Source organism: Excalfactoria chinensis, chromosome 3 (assembly GCF_039878825.1).
Source record: "Excalfactoria chinensis isolate bCotChi1 chromosome 3, bCotChi1.hap2, whole genome shotgun sequence".
NCBI classification, from domain to species: domain Eukaryota; kingdom Metazoa; phylum Chordata; class Aves; order Galliformes; family Phasianidae; genus Excalfactoria; species Excalfactoria chinensis.
In genome coordinates this window covers 33,415,969-33,438,085 of record NC_092827.1, presented here as the reverse complement: position 1 = coordinate 33,438,085, position 22,117 = coordinate 33,415,969, and the positions used below count along the sequence as shown (strand labels likewise).

The following is a 22,117-nucleotide window of genomic DNA, read 5'->3' as shown; positions in this document are numbered from 1 at the left end:
CTCATTGAATGCTGTGCAATCGTATATTCAGGCTATAGACCAAAAGTTGTTTAGGTTTGAGAGGTTTTGGCCGTGAAGTAGAAGAAAGCAATTGTTGGGATAATTCTCCAGCCTTGTTATTGTAACTAATCTCAGTTCTGTTGCTGTTTGCTGTAGAAATGTTAATGATAATTTGCAGGTCCCATAGTGGATGGAAGTGGTATTTTTGCTTGGTGTGGGGTTTGGATACCCGCTCTGTGTTGCGGACTGTACTCACAGGACAGCTGTGTGAGAAGTCTGACCCGCAGGAGCACGGTGCCGGTTTCTGGCCTTCTTGCTCCTGTGGAGGCTTTGCTCTGAGTGTACGTTTCTGTTTCTAGAGCCACGCTGTTGTGCCAGCACACTTGTTGTTGTTGAGAAAAATAAGCATGGGTGTTTATACACTGCCACACAAATCAGCTGGCTGTTGATTTATGTGCAGAGTCTGCTGTGCATGCAGATAACTGGGGATGGGGGTGAGGGAGGGAGGGTAGCTGTGTTCTAAATTTTATCTGAAATTTAACAGTAAATAAAACCATTTTCTGTGGAAATAGCTTAGCTTTTCTCTTCAGCAGCATGAAGAGCCAGAAACTGGGGGGGAGGGGGAGGCATGGAAATCAGCCATCAAAGTATATGCACTGTTGTGAAATGCCCTCAGCAGAAGGTGGTGGCGGAGGCAGTGCCCGGTTGGAAAAGACACCTTGTGAGCAAACAGAAAATGTGAGAGGCTGATGAGAAGGGACAGCCCAGTTTTACACAGCCTGGCAGGAGGACAGCACTGCCCTGAGATTAGGGGATTGAGCAAAAAGCCGGCGTGCCGAACTGCCGTTTTTATATAATGGCTTTAGCAAACATCCTCTAGGACCCAGTGGAAATGCTCGCTGAGGCAAACTTGGGGATTAATGGCCAATCATTGAGCGTGGTGTGGGAACGGCTCCCAGGGAGAAGCCTCTGAGAGCCTGTCTGGAACAGGGCAGCGGGAGATCCCGCCGCTGTCGTGCAGTGCCGGCATTGGGGTGCTCCAATGCTTGGAGCTGGGGGCTGCTGTGCTGCGGGGGGATACGGCCGTGCAGCGTGTCCAGCCGTGCCCGGCAGGATGCCTCACTTTGCAAAACTGCTCCTGTTAATCTTCTGCTTGGTGCTGCTCGTGGAAAGCAGGAAGCACAGGAGGAGGAGGTGGACGAGCCAGCTGGAGCTGCAGAAGGCTGGGTAAGGGTGACAAGAATGCGCGTGTTCCTTAAAGCCTGCCCTGTCTGTGTTTGTGCGTGCTGTGAGAACACCTTCACGTGTGACATCGTACAAATAGTCTCTGTGACTGCCTTCATTTCTAACTATGCAGACAGGGTCGGCGAGGCGAGGTTTGCAGCCAGCTTAGCAACCTCTGCACGCTCTGTGGCAAAGCTGTCCATAGGTGTGCACGGTGAACAGCCGAGCTGCAGGGAGATTTCAGAGAGCCTGCAATAAACCACGGTGTCCAAACCTGTGTGTTCTGCCAGTGTCAGGCAGCAGAGGCATTTCTGCAGTGGGCTGCGTGCCATCTGCTGTTGTGCCCCTGCTGCTTTGTTCCCTCAGCACGCGGTGGTGGTGGCGACAAACAACCAGAGGAGTTGGTTTGCATGTATGGCATTGATAACACGTAGTTACCCACGATGGTGAAACCAGAGATGTGTTTTGAAGAGTGTTTTAAATGTTTTTAAAATACTACCGCGTTAAGCAAATGCGTGCCAAGAGGTTAAAGGTCTTAGTAAACTTTATTAGATTTGCTGTTAGTGAGATTTGAGCAGAGGTTTACATTAGAAAAGATAATCTTCCAAACCTGCTGCACAGCCCGAGGGATGTTATCCTTTTTGTAGTTATGTCATCCAGGGGCAATTATATCTGACAAGACTGGTCATAGTTCTGAGGGCTCAAAGACAAAGTGGGGTTAATCCGTCTTATTACATGGCTTCTGTTGGGCTGTAAAGCCTGATCTTTTGGTTCTCTCTTTTATGTTTTGGTACGATACTTCAGTTGTCATCTTGAAGATGCGTGTTTTAGCGAGACGTGTTGTGGTACAGTTGAACGCAGAGCATCATCTCCGATGTGTTCATAGTTGTAAGCCTCTTCCTGAACAGTGCGGTGTTCTGTGCTTGTAGCGACATGTCATCTTGAACGTTTGGAGGCATCAAACGTGAACGACATCTTAAAGGCAGAGAATTCTGCAGCTCTTTTTGTATTAATATCAAGAAGTTTGGTTGGGTTGTGCCTATGCAGAACTCCTCTTTGTTATGTGAAGGCTTCACAGAGGTTCATACCATGGGTGTCTGAGCTTCTCCAGGCTCTGGGACATTGATGAGTGCTCACGGAGATGAACGTGTGCCTTCATGGGGAGGTACATGCTATAGCCAGGCTAGGGCTGTGAAGCCTGCGGCCCTAATTAAGAACTGCCAAGACAAAGTGGAGGATCCTAAGCAGCTGATGGTAAGGTACGTAGGGAGTGTGACCATGAAATAGCGTATAATCCTAAGGGTACAGTAACAGTGACAGTGCATGTTGTGTGAGTTTATCCATTGTTTTCCAGGGTCTGATCTATTTTTTGTTAATCTAAAAATCTAGAAAGGCAAATCGCTTCCTTTTCTTTCCTTTTTGAGGATAACACCCCAAAATAGAGGACCTTGAGCCTGCAAGGAAATTCTCTGCTGTACTTAAGTCTAAGTGGTCTGGGTTAATTGATATCACACAGCATCACAACGGGAATCATAGAATGGTTTAGGTTAAAAGGTCCTTAAAGGTATCTAGTTCCAACCCCTTGCTATAGGCAGGGCTGCTCCCCACCAGTTCAGGTTGCCCAGGGCCCCATCCAACCTGGCCTTGAGCACCTCCAGGGATGGGGCACCACAGCTCCTCTGGGCAACCTGTGCCAGTGTCTCACTGCCCTCTGAATGAAATATTTCTTCCTAGAAGCTAACTTAAATCTACCATCTTTTAGTTCAAAGGGGAGGGGGGGAGAGGGAACTGTAGTTTCCCAATTGCACCACAGGTTCCAGTTTCTCCTGTTTATTTCCCATGTTGTGTGCATTGATGTAGAGGCACTTCAGCTGGGCTTTTGGCCACATTACCTTCCTAGAGGAACCCTCCCCAAAACCTCTGGAACAAGTCTGAGGTTTTCCCCCACTGCTTCTTAAAGCAACAGCATTCTCTGATTCTATTTTGTTCATCAGCAATACAACTCCTCCCCCCATCAAGAAAGGACCTAAAACATCATCTAGTCCAACCGTCCTCCCTTTGCCATAAATGATGGTGATTTCCTTACAGCAACTCAATGGGATACCTGTCCCCTTCCCTGATATTTACGGGTCACACCACCTTGGAATAAGTTGCATGGCCACCATCCAAAAGACTGCTTTCTCATGGTAACGCCCTTGTGTCCGGCCAAGGCACAACAAGGTGATGCATGGGGCTGAGCTGGATTTTGTTTGTTGTCTGCTTGGGGCCATTGCTTGCACTGAGGTGTGCCTCCTTGCTGCTCTGTGTCCTGGCTCCTTGCTAGGTGCCATGCCACAGCCCTGCAGTGGCATGCCTGCCTCAACCCGGTCAGCACTGTGAGAGGCTCTGGGCCTGCAATGCTCTGATGCTGCTGGCTGTCATGCTTCCTTCCCTCATGGCAGAGCTTCACCTCCTGCCAAGGGTCTGAGCAGGGATTCTGACATCAGACAGTTGGAAATCAGCTATTGTTGTCTTTTGCAGCCACATCTACAAGAAGAACCACGATGTGACCAAAACTCAGAAGGGAAAGACAGAACAGCTTCTCAGAGTCGATGACCATGACTTCACCATGCGGCCAGCTTTTGGAGGTGAGGAGCAAGTGGTTCTATGTTAACTTCATACTCCTATTGTGTTGCTGTGGTTTTTTTAAATAGTTTTCCATTCCACCAGTGTGAGCAGAAAGGATGGAGTGGTTTCAGCATAAAGCTTCCAGATAGATGGCTCCTCTTCACTCCTCCCTCTGCTCATGCCAGCTCCTTATGCTGGAGTTCCCCAGAGCATGGACTGAGCTTCCCGGTACACCTGTATGTCTATATACCAGACATGCCTTGGCCTGACACAAGTGTGGTTGTAAGTGCTGAGAAGACAGGACTGTGTACAACTGGCAAACATGCATTAAGCAGTGGGAAGGAGGAGAATCCCAAGTTTTTGCTTTGCTATCTCAGGAGACAAGTCACCGCTAAACTGATCCATGATTCTGTGGTCTTCTCAAGGGTGACCACCCAAGTCATATTTCATCTGCGTCTATGAGGCAAGAGAGCAAGCAGAGAAATATGGTCAGCTCAGAGGGAGGGTGTAGCTCTGGGGCCTTTAAAAAATGACTTGCTGGCTCCAGGCTGAGTAACTGGTTTTAACAACAAATGGGTTTCCCAGCCCCCACCAAAGAAAAAACACTTTTGAGTGACTTTATAAAAGGCAGAATAGTGTTTCCATAATTCTTGCTCAAAGTCTCCTCGCTTTGCAGAGCTAATTGGAACAGAGTATTGCCAAAATTGCTCTGAAGTTGTATGTAATAAGGAATAAAACACAACAACAATTTAGCCAAGACTCCAGCCTTGGAAAACATGACCCACACACAAGGAGATATCCTGGGGGCTGCAGGTTCTTGCACAGATGCAGAGTGATGCAGAGTGCTTTTAGTGACGGATAATACATTTGATGGAGAAATATAATGGAAAGAAAACAAAAGCCTGGTAAGAGGCTATCCTTGTGTTTTCTTCTGAAAGGTTATCAGGAAGTCACTGTGATTTGCACTATGTGTTCTTTCAGATTTTCTGCAGGAATAGTGCCAGGTAAATGGAGGTAGTCTGACCTGCATGTGATTATGAAGGCTTTTGTACTGCAGAAGCAGAGCAGAAGAGCCTATGAGACACACGTGACTGCAATTGGTCACTGCCCCAAACACTTTCTGCTCTCTGAAAGCAGCTCAGGGACCATCGCCCAATGGAGAGTGCAGCCCTATGGCATTGTACTGTGGCATGTTCCAAGTGGGAAAAGCAACTCATCTCTCTGAAAAGCAAACCAAATAAATAATGCTGTAAGGAAACTGTGATGTTAGACTTTAAATAATAAAATTCTTTAAAAATCCAGTACTAAGAATGTGATGTTCCAAAGACAGCCAGCAAGATGCTGCCCAGCACAGCTGTGAGCACTCTGCAGGGCAGGCAGGGCTGTGCCAGGGGAAAGAGCAGCTAAACTTTAGAGGAAGGTGAAAGGCTTTTCTGGTAAGAGTATCTTTTGTGAAGAGCAAATGAGCAGGAGGTTGTTGTGTAAGCAGTGTTGCTAACAGCCCAGCGAGCGTGGCTGTCTTGCCTGCTCTCAGCCCATTAGAGAGCCCCTGGGCGCAGTGGTAATGACAAAGATCTTTGCTTTGCTGCTGTTCAAAGTAGCCTCCGTAGCCTAAAATAGACTGAGTTTGGTGTGACCCTTGTGGAGTTATCTCCATGTCAGTGACCTTGTTCCGGCTAACAGATGTTCAGGTATTAGTTACAAATATTAATATTTAAAGATTATGTAAATGTTTGTTTTGCTGCCTGCCTTGAACGTCCATTTGAAGCATTTCATCTATGACATGTCGTATTTTGCAGGGAGCCTGTGAATAAGCAGCTTTAGTTGATACTTAAAATAGCTGTATCTTTTCTGCCTCGGAACAGCCTCATGCTGTACTTTTATCATATTCCTTCATAGCCTAATAGCCTCCATCAGCTGTCCCTGCTGCCCTTTCCGGGCAGTATTTCTGTCAGGATGGGTGAATGAAGCTTTGTGTCACTGTCTGGAATAAGACTCGCTCATCCCTTGATGACATACTGTCAGCAAAACGTGAGGGCTTTGTGGCCGTGTGGCAGCCGCTGAGCATACAAAGGACCCAGGGATGCATATGTACATATGTGCTATGTTTGTATATATGTTAACACACAGTAACACTGAAGATTGTTTTACAGCTTGTGGAAATAGAACTTACTTGCAAGACTCTAGGCATACACAAACTATATTGCAGATACTTTTGTCTTGGAGACTAAGTCTGCCTGAGGCCTTCAAGGACAGGGGAAGGGGCAGAGAGACTGTCTTAGAGAAAATAATGAGCCTTTGAAAACACCGCCAAAGACAAAGACCAGGAGCTCTAAGCTTTAGTCTCAGAGTGGGAGTGGAAAACTGACTTCAAGCATTTTCACAGCAGCAAGATTTCCCGTATTTTCAAACCTACTGCAGTGTTAAAAATAAACATCATGTTTGAAGCCTCCAACTCCTGCTGCTGTGTGGGCAGCTGACCAGCCCGGTGCGGTTTCCTTGCTGCGCTGGGTTATGACAGGCTTTAGTGTTAGGTGATGTTGCACCTGACTGAATATGTGGAAGTTTCTGTGCTGCCTGGGGAAGTTAGCTCTAAACTGGATGTCCCACACAACCTGGAACAGATTTTGGTCTTCAAAAGGGAATTTTCACAAGGTAAAGCCACTAAATCTTCTCAGTGCCAGAAACCATCCCACGTGGAAGCTTGTGACTGAGCTTTTGGTTGATCTGTTATTGTCTGACCACTGAATGTAGAAGTAAAATTAGCCTTCTGTAAAGGTTTTCTGTCCTGGATCTTTTCTATAGGCAGCACCTCAGTTGAATGTTTAATGGCTTTTGCTGAAGAGGAGGTCACAAAACTCAGCACTCTACTGCAGAGGGAAAAGAGGGGACACTCATCGCTGATCCTCAGGATATACCCAGTTGTGAGCTTAGCAAAGAAAAATAACCTATAAAGCCACAGGCACTTTGACAGATGGGTCCCTCAGTGTCTTTTTAATACCCAACTTTTGTTTGAGGCAAAGACATGCAGAAGTTTACAAAAATAAAGCATGGCAGAAGCAGCTTTGGAAGATGATACAGTGAATGGATGCAATGTTGCTCCTATCACAGAATCCTCAGGGCTGGGAAAGACTTCCAAGATCATCTGGTCCAAGTGTCCACCTACCACCAGTATTTTCCCACTAAACCATGTCCCTCAGTAAGACATCTGAATGTTTCTGGTTTGTTGGTTGTCTGTTTCTGGCAGAGTTCAGGTCTGTGTCATGCAAGATGTTGCTGATGAGATGACTGATGCTGTTGTGTTTGCTGTTTCTGGAAGAAATGTCAAGGCTTTACAATTTATCTCTAGACCCTGAACTTCAGATACTTGAGCTCACGTTTGAACAACCCCATGGATTGGAGTGGTGCTTCTCAGAGACCACAAGTGTGATCTGCAAAGCTGGGCTGCAGGCTTTGGACAAAAGATCCACTGCTTTTGCTGGGGATCTATTTAGCCTTCCATCACACCTTCATCATCCTCTGTTCACCCCAGTGAAGGCATTCTGTCTATTTACTCATCGCTGGTGGCATTTGATAGGGAATTTGGCAAAGCATGTGGGGCCCCAGTGGTTGAACACTTCAGTTTGCAGAGAGACGGAATTGGAAGTCTAGCGGATCCTGACTGGCTCTGAGGATTAGCGAGACCAAAAATCCCTTGGCATCTTTCTGTGTCTGATCAACAGCTGTTTAATGCAGCGATATGCTCTGTAGCCAGGCTGTGACCCTTAAGGGAAACCCAGATTTGTTTATGAGGTTGAAGGAGGGCACTTCTTTCCAGGGCTTCTGTTCATCTTCAAACATTAAGTGCAGCTCTGATATTGTTCTCACCGAGTGCGTCTGCAAAACAGCATCTAGGTAGGAGTTTTGGAAGGGTGACGGGCTATGTGAGCATGCAGAATGCTTGCTCTCAGATTCAGACACATGGTGTTTACTTGGCTTTAGAAGCCTCATGTGCACAACCTGAAATTTTGGCATACAAATCATTGTAAAATAGTGGTTAAAACTGGAGCCTCGCATTGCAGAAGCTTCCAGATGGGTCGCCTGGTCTCTCCTTGCAATGAGGTAATGTCTGTTTATCTGGGATCTGAGCTGAGCGTTTGGTGCAGGAGCATGAAATAAGAGAAGTGTCTTTTCTGAACACTGGCGTGGTATTTTATCTCTGTCAGCAGCTAGGGAAGGAATGAAGAGGAGGGCAAATACAAACTTGGCAGCGTTCTTCTGTTGTTATTTGTTTTTAAATCTGTGATTAGTGCTCAGTCAAGCGTGGAAATTGCAGCAATAAGCAGACTTTGGATGGCTGGCGATTTCCTGAATGGAGGCTAAATTAAGCACTCACACACAGAGGGCATCTCTTGCCATCTGGGAACTGGGGGTACAGCCCTTCGGCACTGGGGAGACCCAGTGGTACGTACCTGGGTGAGGGATGCCTTCCTTGGTGAGCCAACAGGATGGTGCTGCAAGGCTGTTCTGGCAGAGGTTGCCTCTTCACTGTGAGCACTGTGTCTGCCATGGTGTGGCTGCTTGGTGGTGGCAGCCAGTGGGCACACTGCAATTCCAACTACCGTGTGTAACAGCAAATGGTAACTTACTGGTGCTTTCTACAGCAAGAGACAGGCTAGCGGTAGCCTTGTGCCTGCTCCAGCATAGGCTGCCTTGGGTTCTGGAGGTTCTCTGAGCCAAATGGAGACAAGCAGCATTGTGTGAGAGTCCAAGCCCCAGCTTTACACAATGTCACAGCGAGTTCTGGAGGGTTTTTGTTTGCTTGTTTGTGTTTTATTTATTTATTTATGGAGGTTTTGGAAGCAAAATAAGTTCAAGAAATGGTCAATCATAGGAACATAAAATATGCTGATCCTTCTGAGATTTAAATATAAGCCTTTGTGCTAGTGTACAGATTGAACTCTTATGAGACAGGGACCTCAGTGGTTTTAATAGCCTGTAATCATCCCTCTGCTGTGTCATCTGATGTGATCACATCACTGGATTTTGCTACAGATCAGGTCTAAACTCCGTAATGCTGTGCATTTTGGAGGGAGGAAGAGACCAGCGTTGAGGAGCAAAGCAAACAGACAAGCATCTTACTCCTGAGTGCTGAGGATTTCTGTTATGTATCAAAAAAAATGGTTGCACTAAAGAGCTACTGGCTAACTAAAGGCAAAAGGGGCATATACAAGTACTGAATCATTGCCTGTGCTCTCCTTGACCACAGTGTATCACTAGTTATCTGAGCAAAGAAAGGTTAATTGCCTATCTACAGGGCACCACCTATCAGCAGCCTCCTGCTCTTTCCGCACTGATTACCCTGCACATCAAAGAAGCTGTTATCACCACAGATACGCTGCTTCTTGCTACAAAAAGTCTGTCATGTTTTAAAAAACAATCTTTTTCTTTTTAATTGAAAGAGCCAAGAGTAGCAAGCCAGCTCCTTAATAACAGCACTATATGAGCTAATATGCTTGTTAAATCTTATCATCCCTCATAACTACTCAACTGAAGAGAACAAAACCACTAGCACAGTATTTTCACTTAGTGAAGTTGCTGTTGTTTCTGGTCACACCAGGAGTGTTTGTGAGGTGACAAAATGGCCATGGGTTGGTCCTTGCCTGCTGGATGCTGACTGCATGTTGGGAGGCTGCGAGGGGTCTAAGTAATTTCTCCTCCCAGGATGGGCAAAGAACAGAACAGAGAAAGGGTTCTTGACAAGGGAATCAAGGAAATCATGTCTGCAGAGCAACTGCTTTGGTCTGTCAGTCTGTTCCAGTGAGGCTGCAAGGCTGGGGGCATGCTCCATGTGCCTGTGTTAGTGCAAGATCTACCATCCTACTGCTCCAAGCTGAGAGCTGAAGCTAGCACTGGATCCACAAAGGCTGCTCCTCAGCAATTCCTGCTGACCAGCCTTGGTGTGCTTGTTGTACATGTCTCTGCATACACTTAACTCCTCAGCATTGTGGAGAGATGGGATGCCAGGAGATATCTCCAGATATATGCAGAATCAATGTATGTTGCAACAACAAACTGTGATACGCAGCTTTGTTAACCCTCCTCTAACTGAGAAGCAAAGTAAGCAGATAATAACAGCACCTTCCAGGCACAGTGCAGAACCATTTTGGAACAAATAACAGCATGTTTTTTTATTCACAATTTATCTCCTCAAGTTCAGATGCAGAGAAGAGAAAAAGAAAAGGGAGAAAAGTATTCCACATTGGAAAATGAAAGGAGCAATTGGAAGATACGCTATGGGGAACTTGAGAGGGTCTTGGCTATTAATGAGCAGCAATCTGCAGAGGAACTTGAATATATGGGTCTTCTAGTAACAGGACTTTGCATTTATTCTAGCATGCTTTCTCTTAATATATTCTTAGTGAATTCTCTGGTTGCTAATTTTAACACTGCTTTGAAAAGCTATTAACGTCATCAATGAGTCATACGAATGAATATGGTGCTGGGCTCTTGAGAGATTAATGTAGCTGTCGTGATGAGAAATGAGAAATCCACAAGGAAGGCCACATTGCTTCCAGCTTCTTCATTTCAGACTCCGGTTCTCAGGGCTAAATTTCCTCTTATAAAGATATAAAATGTATAATGAGATGGCTCAGCTTCTAAAAACTTATGCAAATGTTTCATCATAGCTCGCCAAAGTGTCAAAACTGCAGGGCATGCAACGGAGAAGAGAAGGCGATGCTTCACGGGGGGGGTCTCACATGATTATGAGCTGACTTTTCTCTCTGCCCTCTCTGCTTCAAGAATCATGGACAGGAAAGAATACCGCAAGCTCAGAAATGTATTGCAGGCTACCTCATGATGTTAATCAACGGCAGGTGATATAAAATGGTAGTTATTTGCATATCTAAATCTCATTCTTTTACAGGCCCTGCAATTCCTGTTGGGGTGGATGTACAGGTTGAAAGCTTGGACAGTATTTCTGAGGTTGACATGGTATGTAATCCTCTTGATCCTCTTTCATGGCTAGGCTCAGCTGTTCCTAGTGATAGTAAGTCCCTCTCTCCTGAAGACACTGGTTTTCATATTGTTAGCCAGGTGAAAGTACTGGCAGTAACTGGCCAGTTCACAGAGACTTGATAAAACCAGGTGAATGTCAAAGGCTGATCTCTGTATCTTCAGATGAGAACTACAAAAGACAAAGAGAACCTAAGTGGTGCCATGAAGGATCTATCAGAGCATAAAGATGAAAATAGCTGTATGGAATGTTTGAAGGTTTGTGATGAAGGTCATGTTTGTTTCTGGCTATAGGTAACGGAATTAAGAGTGGAAAGAGAAGTGGGAAGGGGAATGTAGAGAAGAAGAGGAAGCTTCTTTATTGCTTCCTCCTTTTGCCTTCTCCTCCTTGTTCTTTGGCACCATCCAAGTCAGACGTGAAGGCTTACTGGAATAGATTTATGTTGACTCCATTTTCCGTATTTTACATTACATATCACAAGAATGGGGCTTGCCTGCCTGGATATTGAATGAGAGGGTTTGGGAGATGCACACAATGAACTGTGTAGGAAGCATCTGTAAGCACGTGAAAGGGTTGTAACAAGGAGCTCTGGAGCTCTAATAGATTAAGGTAATGTTGCAGTAGTGAGGAAAACTAATTAGTACAAGTAAATATCTCTTCAGAGCATCTGATTTCAACAAGTCTTGCCTAACAGAAAGCTGTGAAGTCACCTCTCTTCCGCTTTGCTATAGATAGATCTGCACTCCCGGTTTCCCACCACAGGACAAGTACTTCCCCCAACAGCTGCTGATTTGCATTCACGGTAGGAAGACAGTCTGTCAGATCAGCCTAGGTTAGGTTAGTTTGTTTTTCCTGCAGTCTGTCCCAGTAGGGTAAGTGGTGTTTGTGGAAATCCAACAGCCCTTGAAAATGTGTCCCAGTTTGGGTGCTGGAGGCTTCTCTGACATATTCCTATAAAACCCGAAGGCAATATGAGCTTGTTTGCCAGAAGAGCCCTTTGAAATGGAAAGTCAGGTTAATCGATGGCTTGGCGTCAGCAGAACAGGAGGAGGAGGTGGTAGCAATTTTAAAGAGTGACTGCTGAGTGGTTAGGAAGGGATCTGAGCCTGGGTTGTTGATTGCTCAGTCTTGGCAGCTTCAGTTGCTGTAACTACTTTATTAATAGGGCATATAAAGAAAACAGCGTGTTTGATTTCTCAGCACGAAGGAGTAGATGCAGCTCTGAAAGCAGCAGCTGCCAGGTTGGGATCAACAGATGCTTTTCTTTGTGTGAGAGAAGCTCCTGCCCCCTCAATGAGATTAAAAGAGAGGTTTATTTATATGCTTCTGTGATAGGAAAAACAGTTCTCCACTTGGGTGCTGTTTGCCACAATTGAATTCTTTTAGAGATAAATTACTTGTGTTTAGCTGACCATTTATCTTATTTTGAAAGGTTTTCCTCTCTATCATGCTATTGATGCTGTAGTCCTTCAAGATAATTTTGCCAGGACTGAATAATGCTTTCTGCAGGGCAGTGCTTCTCTTCGCACATGTTTATATCACCTTTACGACTGTTTGCTGTTGGGTGCTGTAATCACAGAATCACAGAGTGACCTGGGTTGGGAAGGACCTCAAGGATCATGAAGCTCCAATCCCCCTGCCAGGCAGGGCCACCAAACATACACCTTTACTAGATCAGGTTGCCCATGGCCCCATCCAACCTGGTCTTGAACACCTCCAAGGACGGGGCATCCACAACCTCCCTGGGCAGCCTGTTCCAGGGCCTAACCACTCTAATGCTAATACGCTGATTGTAATACACTGATTGTGGATTTATGTTTTGGTCTTGGCTGAAATGATTTTGTCAGGAATATCTATTTAGAACAAGCATTGGTCCAGAAAAGGAATAAAAGTCTAGAAAGGGTGTATTTCATCTGCCTAGTGAGAGTGAGTTTTCTTTCTGGTGTTTTGAGATGTGAAAAGCAACACCAATAGTCCTCTTTCTTTTTTCATGAAGGATTTCACTATGACTCTGTACTTGAGGCACTACTGGAAGGATGAGCGTCTCTCGTTTCCCAGCACCACCAACAACAGCATGACCTTTGATGGCAGGCTGGTGAAGAAAATCTGGGTCCCAGATGTCTTTTTTGTACACTCCAAAAGGTCCTTCATTCATGACACAACCACGGACAACATCATGCTGAGAGTGTTCCCTGATGGTCATGTCCTCTACAGCATGAGGTAAAGGTCCTACACCCTGGATCTTCACCATCCATTTTGCCCTGGTGTGGCTTTGGTGACCTCCAGGGCTACTGTTACTCCAGGACACTGCTACTCCTGCAGCTAATGAAGAGCTCTGTGTCTATCAGCCCCGGTACCAGATGCTTCACAGGAAGCTGAGAGAAACCATGTTGTGGGCAATAACAGGATAATCTCCTCCAGGGAAGCATTTTCCTAAGTCTTTGTGGTCAAAGGAGGGCTTAGTCAAGCAGGGATGTTCGTCCCAGGGTCAGTGTGTGATTAAACTGGAAGCTGCTGTTATACCAGATGGTGACCTCTATAATTATCCTATTTTGCTTCCTGTTTGTCTGGAAATACTTCTTCCTTTTTTTGATTGGAGTTTGTATGTTGATACAAAGTAAGTTTACTGAAGCTGAAACAGCAGTATTAAAGACACTTAGGAGTCCCTGATTCTTTAGCAGAAGAATCTTGAGACACATCCCAGCTGACTGTATTTCCTTCAGATGAATGCAAAAGGAGAGGCAGGGCAAAATACACTGCCATAGGAGAAAAACTCGAGATCCCAGGCAGAGGGACATTTCCCCAGGATGGGAATCTTGCTGTCGATTACAGTGACTTTCAAATGTTCCATAGTACTAGGATTTATTTTCTAGGATCTGGATCTTATTCATTTAAGTTATGGCAAAATAATGCCCAAAATCTAGAAGATGTGTTTCCCTCTCCCCCACTCCCCCCAGAAAAGAAAGTTTGATTCAGGAGGCTATTTCTCTTCAAAGAATAAGCATAATGTGCAATAATTTCCCAAGTAAGGCACTATCCAAACAAACCAGGGGGCTCCAAAGTTCGCTGCTTCCACATTCCAACTGTAATTATAATGAATTAATTTGAAAACCCTTGACAAATTATTAAAACCACAAAGGAATTTGTGTGGGGAAAAAAAGAGACTCTCTGTACAGTTACTTCATTTTGCCTTATCTTACTGAGCTATAAAATCCCACCTCATTCAAGCATCTCAGAACCTGTCCTCTGTTCTGAACCCATTTATTGCATACTACCTCAAATAAGCTCAAGATGCTGTCCACTTTATTAGAACTACACGAGGATAAAAGTACCATATAGAATGAGAGACAAGAGAGCAGAACAAAATGAAGAGTGTTGTTTGATGTAAACTTGGATCAGTACTTACAGGAGAGCAGCAGAAGTAGGAGGGCAGAGGTCCTTCTGACTGATGTTTTAGTACAGCCGAGTATCAGCTGCATTGCTCTTGACCTGCAGTTGTCATGCAGTGATGCCAGCACAGTGATGCCAGCACTCTACTTGTTAGCAATATTCAGCAACCAAAATGAAGAATGAGTAAGTTTAATAGTAATGTTGGCTCTATTCAGTTCTTCTCATTATTTGTTCTCATGCAGAGCATTTAATTTCAAAGTTTTCTGAGCCATCAAAAGGATGATGTGAATTTGTAATGTCACAAGAGAGAAGAGCGTGAACAACCAGAGCTAAGAAAGAGTTAAATTGATAATTAATTAATAAAATCCAACAAAGCCGTGAGAATCTGAATGATATTTGGGGTTGTCAGTGTTGAGGACTCTCAGAACAAGATGCGATTGCCTAAGCATGAGCATCCAGTGCTGCTGGATATGCCCTGGGGTGTCTGAGATATCTACATGAGGTTGGCACCGGGCAGAGGGGCATTTAATTCCCTGTTGGGATCTTGTGCTTTCAAGGCCACCCGAACACTGCACTCTAATTGAAGAATACCTTACTGATGAGTTTCTGTGCTGTCCCTGACTAACAAACTGTTAACGACCACAGCTCGTCTTACAATTTAGGTGACCCTGAGAGAAGAAAATAGCACGTTGTAATGAGCTGGAGTTACATAATGTGTTTAAATGCTCCACACAACTATGGGAAGTCAACAATATACTTTCTGGAGCAAGATGCTTCTTTAAGTTCAGTTCATGTGACTTGCAACAAGGCTTATCATGTTCCTTAGGATTAGGTGGTTGGTGGTGTGACCGTGGAGGAAACTCAGCAAAGGGAAAATGAGAAAACCTTAAGCAAACTGGACAAAATGGGATCCTGGTACCATTTACAAAATGGTGAAGTATTTTCTGTTGTTGTTGTTACCTTGTAGGGAAATAGTTGGATATAAATCACAGAGGAAGCGTCTGTATTGACAGTATGCACTGCAATGTAAGAAATAGCACTTCAGGTCCTTGATAGGTAGTGAAATTACAGCTATCATGGGAGCGCAAGAACTGCTAAGCATTTTCTTGCAGATTGTTGCTGTCTTTAAAGTTGCCGAATTGTTTATACGTGTTAATGTTCTCCCTTCATTACTCCTCATAGAAAACGACCTTTCTCATTTTTGACTTCCAGGATCACAGTGACAGCAATGTGCAACATGGACTTCAGCCGCTTCCCCCTGGACTCTCAGACGTGTTCTCTGGAGCTGGAAAGCTGTATGTCGTATCTGTGTCTCTAGTTAGGCGTGCTCCACAGCTGCTGTGCTCACAAACACTGGACTGTTTTAAAGCCTTAAACAATTTCACCAAAGCCACTGAGAGTTATTAACTTATTGGATTGTATACCTGGACCTTACACTGCAATGCAGGGGAGTTTGCAAGGAAAAACTCTTGTATGAGTTTTGGTGAATGGCGCTTACAAAAAAACAGCATCATGAATAACAACAAAAACAACACCCAAGCCCCCATCAACAAGGGTGCTCATCATATACTGGATCTCAGCAGCTTGCCAATGAGAAATTTGGGGGAGAAGTTGTATTTTGTTTGTTGTTTCTGATTGGGAAGGGACGCTTTCAGATACCACAGTAAAAAGCTGAGTATAACGATCATCAATATGTCTGTATTTCGACACCAATATAGCGAATGTATGATAATCGTGAACCTGCACACACAGTGCCTTGTGTTCAGCTTCTTTGAAGGGAATCATTCTGTGGAGAAGGTGATTTGAACAGTATGATTTTCATGGCTGTCCCGTAAACCCTCTCCACACTGTTACAGGCTAATGTTCAATTGCTTTCAAGTATTCTCAATTAGGATGCCCTGTTTAGTTGTTGCCACAGCATATCATACATTAAGATCCTTCTCATTCACTGCTATTAGCAAACTTTGGTGGCTATTGCATGCTAAAGGTGCCCTTCAGTTTGTTAATTTTCTCTGAACCCATAAACCATTTTATCTCCATCTAAACTAAATCCACGCTACACTGTGTTTCTTCTTTCCCGAAGATGCTTACACTGATGAAGATCTGATGCTGTATTGGAAAAATGGGAATGAATCTCTGAAAACGGATGAGAAAATTTCTTTATCTCAATTCTTGATACAAAAATTCCACACTACATCAAGACTGGCTTTCTACAGTAGTACAGGTATTGGTGTTTTCTGATTTAAGACTACCACTGAAGCTAATGCTATGCTGCCTGCTTGCAAGAGAGTTATAAATCCTCCCATGCTTGTTTTGAAAGATCAGTTTCTTTTTCCTCTGCCCTTCAGAAACAAAAGATTTTGCCTCTCTGTGGCTACCATTCATTCTGATCTCACTGATTCTGCCTTCCCTTCTTTCTCAAAGGTTGGTACAATCGTCTCTACATAAGCTTCACTTTGCGCCGACACATCTTCTTCTTCCTGCTCCAAACCTACTTCCCTGCCACTCTGATGGTCATGTTGTCCTGGGTGTCTTTCTGGATCGATCGCAGGGCAGTTCCTGCCAGAGTCTCTTTGGGTGAGAGCAATCGCAATGAGCCACAGCTGTGTGAAATTCTTCAAATGTGAACATTTTGGCAGGAAAGGGAACTATTCACTTGGATGGTCAAAGTTTCTGGGGAAACAACTGTCTTTTATCTGATTACTAATGTAATGCAAAACTTCATTGCAAAGCAGTCTTCCTGATCTGTAGTTAACTTGGGGCAGAGCTGTGGTTTCAAAAGGAAGGTGGGCAGAGAGGAAAGATTTCACTGTTTGTAAGCCAATGAATCAAGATTTATCCTCACTGTCCAAGCCTGCAGCATTGAGACTCGTGTTCCCATTAGTGAGATTTGTGTTTTAAAGTTTAGGCACCTGAACTGAGATAAAGACTTGTGTTGCAACTTTCATCCAGGGCAGGATCCTGGCAAGGTATGTGTTTTCTCACCCAAGGGTGCCTTGCTTTAATGGTCCAGGCATTCTGGAGTGGGGAGGAACAGGAAGGAGAGAAGGAGCTGCTTGAAATCCTGTGCTGTGACTTGGTTGGAAAGCTGTGCACTGCAGCAAACCTGTGAGAGGAGGCAGCCAGGAATCTGCTCCATCAAAAGAAATGTGTTGACTGGATATTTAACAAAAAGAACCTCCAGAAAAAATGAGCAATAGTAGCTGTGTTTGTAGCAGTCACTACTTTAAAAAGGCTGAACAAGCTATGAGTGCTTTTTGGCTCCGTCTTCTCTATTTCAGTGGCTTTGACAACTTGCAAATATTTTTGTCTCCACAACTATCCAAACCAGATATACTATTTCTCATGATTTTATGTCTATCTAAATATATGAACACATACACACAAACACCCCTATACACATGCATATTGCACATACAATTATATGCATGTATATATATATGCATATATATATATATGCATAAACACCTACATAAGCTAACATCTCTCTCTATATATATAGTATAAGGGTCATTTTCAAAATGTTTTGATTCCTATCACTCCTCAAAACCCAGCCTTTCTAGTGCACAGAACAGTTCTGCATCAGTAACAGAGATGCTTAATACCAAATACTTCACATTTAATTTCTGATAGAGCATTTTGTAGAGCAAAGTTCTATTTTTCTAGAGACCAAAGGCTCTGTGGACTGCATCAACTACAACCATTCAATTCTTCTGTTTCTTTCCAGGGATCACCACTGTGCTGACCATGTCTACCATCATCACTGGGGTGAACGCCTCCATGCCCCGCGTTTCCTACATCAAAGCAGTGGACATTTACCTGTGGGTCAGTTTTGTGTTCGTCTTCCTCTCGGTGCTGGAATACGCAGCAGTGAATTACCTGACCACAGTGCAAGAGAGAAAGGAGAGGAAACTCCGGGAAAAGGCACGATAGCCATTCATTCCTTTTTTTCCTTTTATTTTTTTTTTCCTTTCTTTTTTCCTTTTTTAAATCTGATATTTGTATTGGATCCAATTAGTGTAATATTGGAGTTGTTCTCTCATATCAAATGTCAGTGGTTAGCCAAGGTTATGCCTGTAATTTTTGAGGTTTCCATGCTAATGCCCAAACCATACATAGAAATTATTTTTTGGTGCTAGTTGGTCTGGACAGAATTTAAGCTGGAAACCTTTCTGACACTTCAGTAACGTTGTCAGTAAAGTTCTCATGCCCAGGAACACTCTCTGGCAATATCTAATCTATTAATGTCAACATAGACTAAAATTACGTGGAGTATTTCTTCATGTCCATTGGTGATTTAAGACAGCGTGAAGGTGACCTTCTAATACGTAAAGCTCCCATGTCCGTGAGAATGACCATCAGCACATTAAGCCAAAGGAACTGTGACTTGACCTAGGTGCTAAAAGTACATCTGCACAATTTCTTTCCCTGTTGGGTCCTGCAGTGATAAACTTACTGCCTCGACCTGCTGTCACTTCTACCTTCCAGCTCCCAGATGTGTCACCAGTAAGTGCTTGATGTGACTTTTTTCTTTTTGAGAGCGAGAGGAGGAAGACATAAGGGTTATCATTTATCTTGAGAAAGAGATAAAGATAAGTTTCTCTTTGTACAAAAACAACAACAACAAAAACAAACCCTCAGTTCCCAGTACATCTGCTTCATAATAACATGTTTTAAAACCCAGCCATTCAACTGTGCCCATGGACTGCTCAGAAAAGTTCCTGGAGTGATGGGTCTAATGAGTGGAACAAACAGGCTACAGACTTGTCATGTTTGTTTTTTTTTCTTCACACCATCTGCTGTCAAAGCATTTGGTTATGACTAGAACACAGAAAACAGCTTATACACTGTTTTTCAAGCTTTCAATGAACAGCGCGAGTTGTTGGCTAAATAATTTGAAGATCAAGCCTTGAGTGTGGACTTTTTCAGTAGCATCCTGAATATACTGTATTTCTGAGTATATATACTTACTTTAGCTGAACCCTGTCCTTATAAAAACTCTTTGGATAATGCAAATGTCAAAACTGCCTGGAGAAGGAACAGAGGGCAAAATGTTACTGGGTGAGGAAAGCAGACAAAGCAGACTGTGGGGAATCAGAGTCAGGAACTCCTTGCAGAAAGAAGGCTGATTTTTATTGCATACAAACATATTATCTGTATTGCTAAGACAGAAAACACAGAGATTTTCACTATAAAAAGACTGTATTTCCTATTTAACATTCTTCCTGCATTCACTATGGAATGCATTTTGGCACTGCTGAAATGAATGTGAGTTTTAAAATGGGCTTCAAAAGAGCTGGGGTTTGACACCCTTCTCGTAACTGTTTCTTGTCTTATTAAAGAACAAAGAAACAAACAAACAAACCAGAAACATATTTACACAGAAAATACTGCATAGATCTGCGAAACCATAGCTTGGCCCCTCTTCCCATAGTGTGTACTGAATAAGACATAGATACAGAACCCTGTATCTTGCCCTTGGATTATGATAAACACAGTGAATGCATAACAAGGAATCTCAAGACAGTGAAGCTGAACAGTGGAGCTGAGACCTTTTGCTTAATTTTTTCTCTCTGCAAAATTAGTTTCTCTAATCTTTTCTGAAGCTTCTTGCCAAGTAGTTCAGCTAAACCACATCCCTTCCTTTTGGAACACAAGGGGAAAAAAAAGTGAATTTTTTTATTCCCAAAGTGATTTTTGTATTACGACACTTTAAACTTTACTGTTTAAGAGCTGCCTGTTACAAGAAGCTCACCACTTCTATCCCTAACGTGTTCTTCTAATTTTCAACTGTATTTCTCGCTTATGTTCCTAGTTTCCTTGCACATGTGGGATGCCTCATTCAAAAACTATGATGTTGGATGGAAACTACAGTGAATCAGATGCCAACAGCCTGGCAGGTTACACGAGAAGCCAGATGGTCCCAGAAGAAGAAAAACAAGAAAAGATGGCTGTGCACTTAGCCATGAGCAATGCTTCTAATGCTTCTAATTCATCAAGGAAGAGAGGCCTGAAAGGCCACGTGGGCTTGCGCATCATCCAGAACACTCATGCAATCGATAAGTACTCCAGATTAATATTTCCAGGCACTTACATATTTTTTAATTTGATATATTGGTCTGTTTTTAGCTAGGTGTGCTGGCACTGCAGTGACTGAAGCAGAAGCCAGTTACAAAACTTTCTTTGTTAGCACTTCTTAAAGTCCGCTTTGGGTGCAAATGCAGAAGACTGATAAGTTCACTAGAAAACTGATCATTCCACTGCTGCTTTGGAGGATGAAGAGGAGGACACTTCCAACCATGGGCAGCTCCATGTACAGGCATCGTGGAAAAGCTTATTCTGCTTGTTACACTCTACCCCACGCTCCAGCTCTCATTGGCTTTATGGTACATGATGTTTCTCATACTTGAAAATCTGTGCTCTCTGCCCAAAAGGTGCTGTATGTGTGTTTGGGGCTTGCGACACTGGAGGCAAAATGGACTACTACAGACACAGACTGTCCTAGGGGATTAGACGTATGCAACTTAGCATCTCATGAAAGGGTCTGCATTATATTTCTTTCCATTGACTTATGAACAAGACATCCTTTTAGGGTCCAAGTTGCATTCTTGCTGGACAGGGCCTACATTACTACCAGAAGGAACACTGGCTGACCAAAGTGCTGGCGGTATGTTTGAGTGGGTCATCTTTTTATCTTGATATGTGAAGTAATGAGTGATGATAAAGCAGAGCAAAGAAGCCCACAAGCTCACAGAAGTTGTCTCCCAGGGTGCATGGGTAATTAAAACAGGGAATGTTAGGGTTTGAATGTGCTTCCATATAACACGAGTGCAACATGTGATATGCAGTTCCTGCCTTCTCTAAAATGAGTTGTGAAACTTGTGTGTGTCATGCACATTCACCACATGGGAATGAGCAGCATCGCTGGGACCCATCACTCTCTACAGAAGCAGAAAACTGTCAAGGGCAGTGCTAGTAGTGTTCAAAGATCTTCCTCATCCCTGTGAGGAAAGTGCAGTTCATAGAGAAACTGTATATTCCAACATGCTTCTCCAAATCAACACACTGCCCTTTTGTTTAGAGTTTTTGGATTGAGGGGAAGAGATGGCTGCCAGAATATCCTTCTGCAGAAATATAGGCATGCCAGAGGCTGAAGTGGCCAAAAATAATGCTGTGGGCTTCAATGAAACCCTCTCTGGCCTCTGGCTGCAAGGTCACTGTAAGCCCTTTGAAGCAGCTGGAGAGCACTGTAACAAGCCTTGGTACTTGACTTTTCATTTTTCATCCCATTACATCAGCTGAAAAAGCTGAGAACAAAACCCAAATCTTTCTACATGAGAGCAACTAGACAGTGTTGGCCAGGTTTGCATACCTTTTGTTTCTGAAAAACATCATGGTTTTTTGGCTGTGGAGGAGAGTATTATGGTCATCAAAGGGTTTGCTGTCAAGCTGAAATGAAGCAGAATGGACTGACTGAAGCATAAAGACCCAGGGCTGAAGCTTGACACTGATTCAGTGATAAGATTCAATTATACATGTGGCTGGGGTTGGGACATGAAAATTTAACTAAATCACATTAATGTAGGGGAAAAAAAAAACAAACAAACAAGCAATACTAGTAAAACTGTAACTATTTGCTGGTGTGAATTTTATTTATTTATTTATTTATTTTTAGTTAATTCAGCAGTAAATCTTGCATCTGAAACCTCAAAGGTCATTTCCCAGTGAGCTGGGAATTGCTACCTCCAGACTGTCAGCAACACCCAGAATTTTCTTTGTGCCTCAGATCTTGCCATTTAAGTCACACCAGTGGTCACACTTCTTTACTGGAAACAGAAGCGATCAGAGAAAGCAAAGTGAGGAACTACATTTCCCTTTCATAAGCCACAATAATATCTG

General features: G+C 43.7%; 1 protein-coding gene across 2 annotated transcripts; it reads left to right on the top strand.

Moving 5' to 3' along the window:
* The first annotated feature begins 798 nt into the window (after positions 1-798).
* LOC140250162 (gamma-aminobutyric acid receptor subunit rho-2) lies at positions 799-21,852 on the top strand. 2 transcript variants are annotated; one of them, XM_072332663.1, is made up of 9 exons: positions 799-1,227; positions 3,745-3,851; positions 10,739-10,806; positions 12,825-13,048; positions 15,431-15,513; positions 16,302-16,442; positions 16,643-16,795; positions 17,946-18,142; positions 20,034-21,852. In XM_072332663.1, the coding sequence occupies exons 1-9, from the start codon at positions 1,043-1,045 to the stop codon at positions 20,349-20,351; spliced, it is 1,476 nt and encodes a 491-aa protein (XP_072188764.1). In that variant the 5' UTR covers positions 799-1,042; the 3' UTR covers positions 20,352-21,852. The 2 variants fall into 2 exon arrangements, with proteins under 2 accessions (XP_072188764.1, XP_072188765.1); XM_072332664.1 differs by lacking the exon at positions 16,643-16,795 and having other exon boundaries at positions 914-1,227; positions 20,034-20,498.
* Positions 21,853-22,117: the final 265 nt, after the last annotated feature.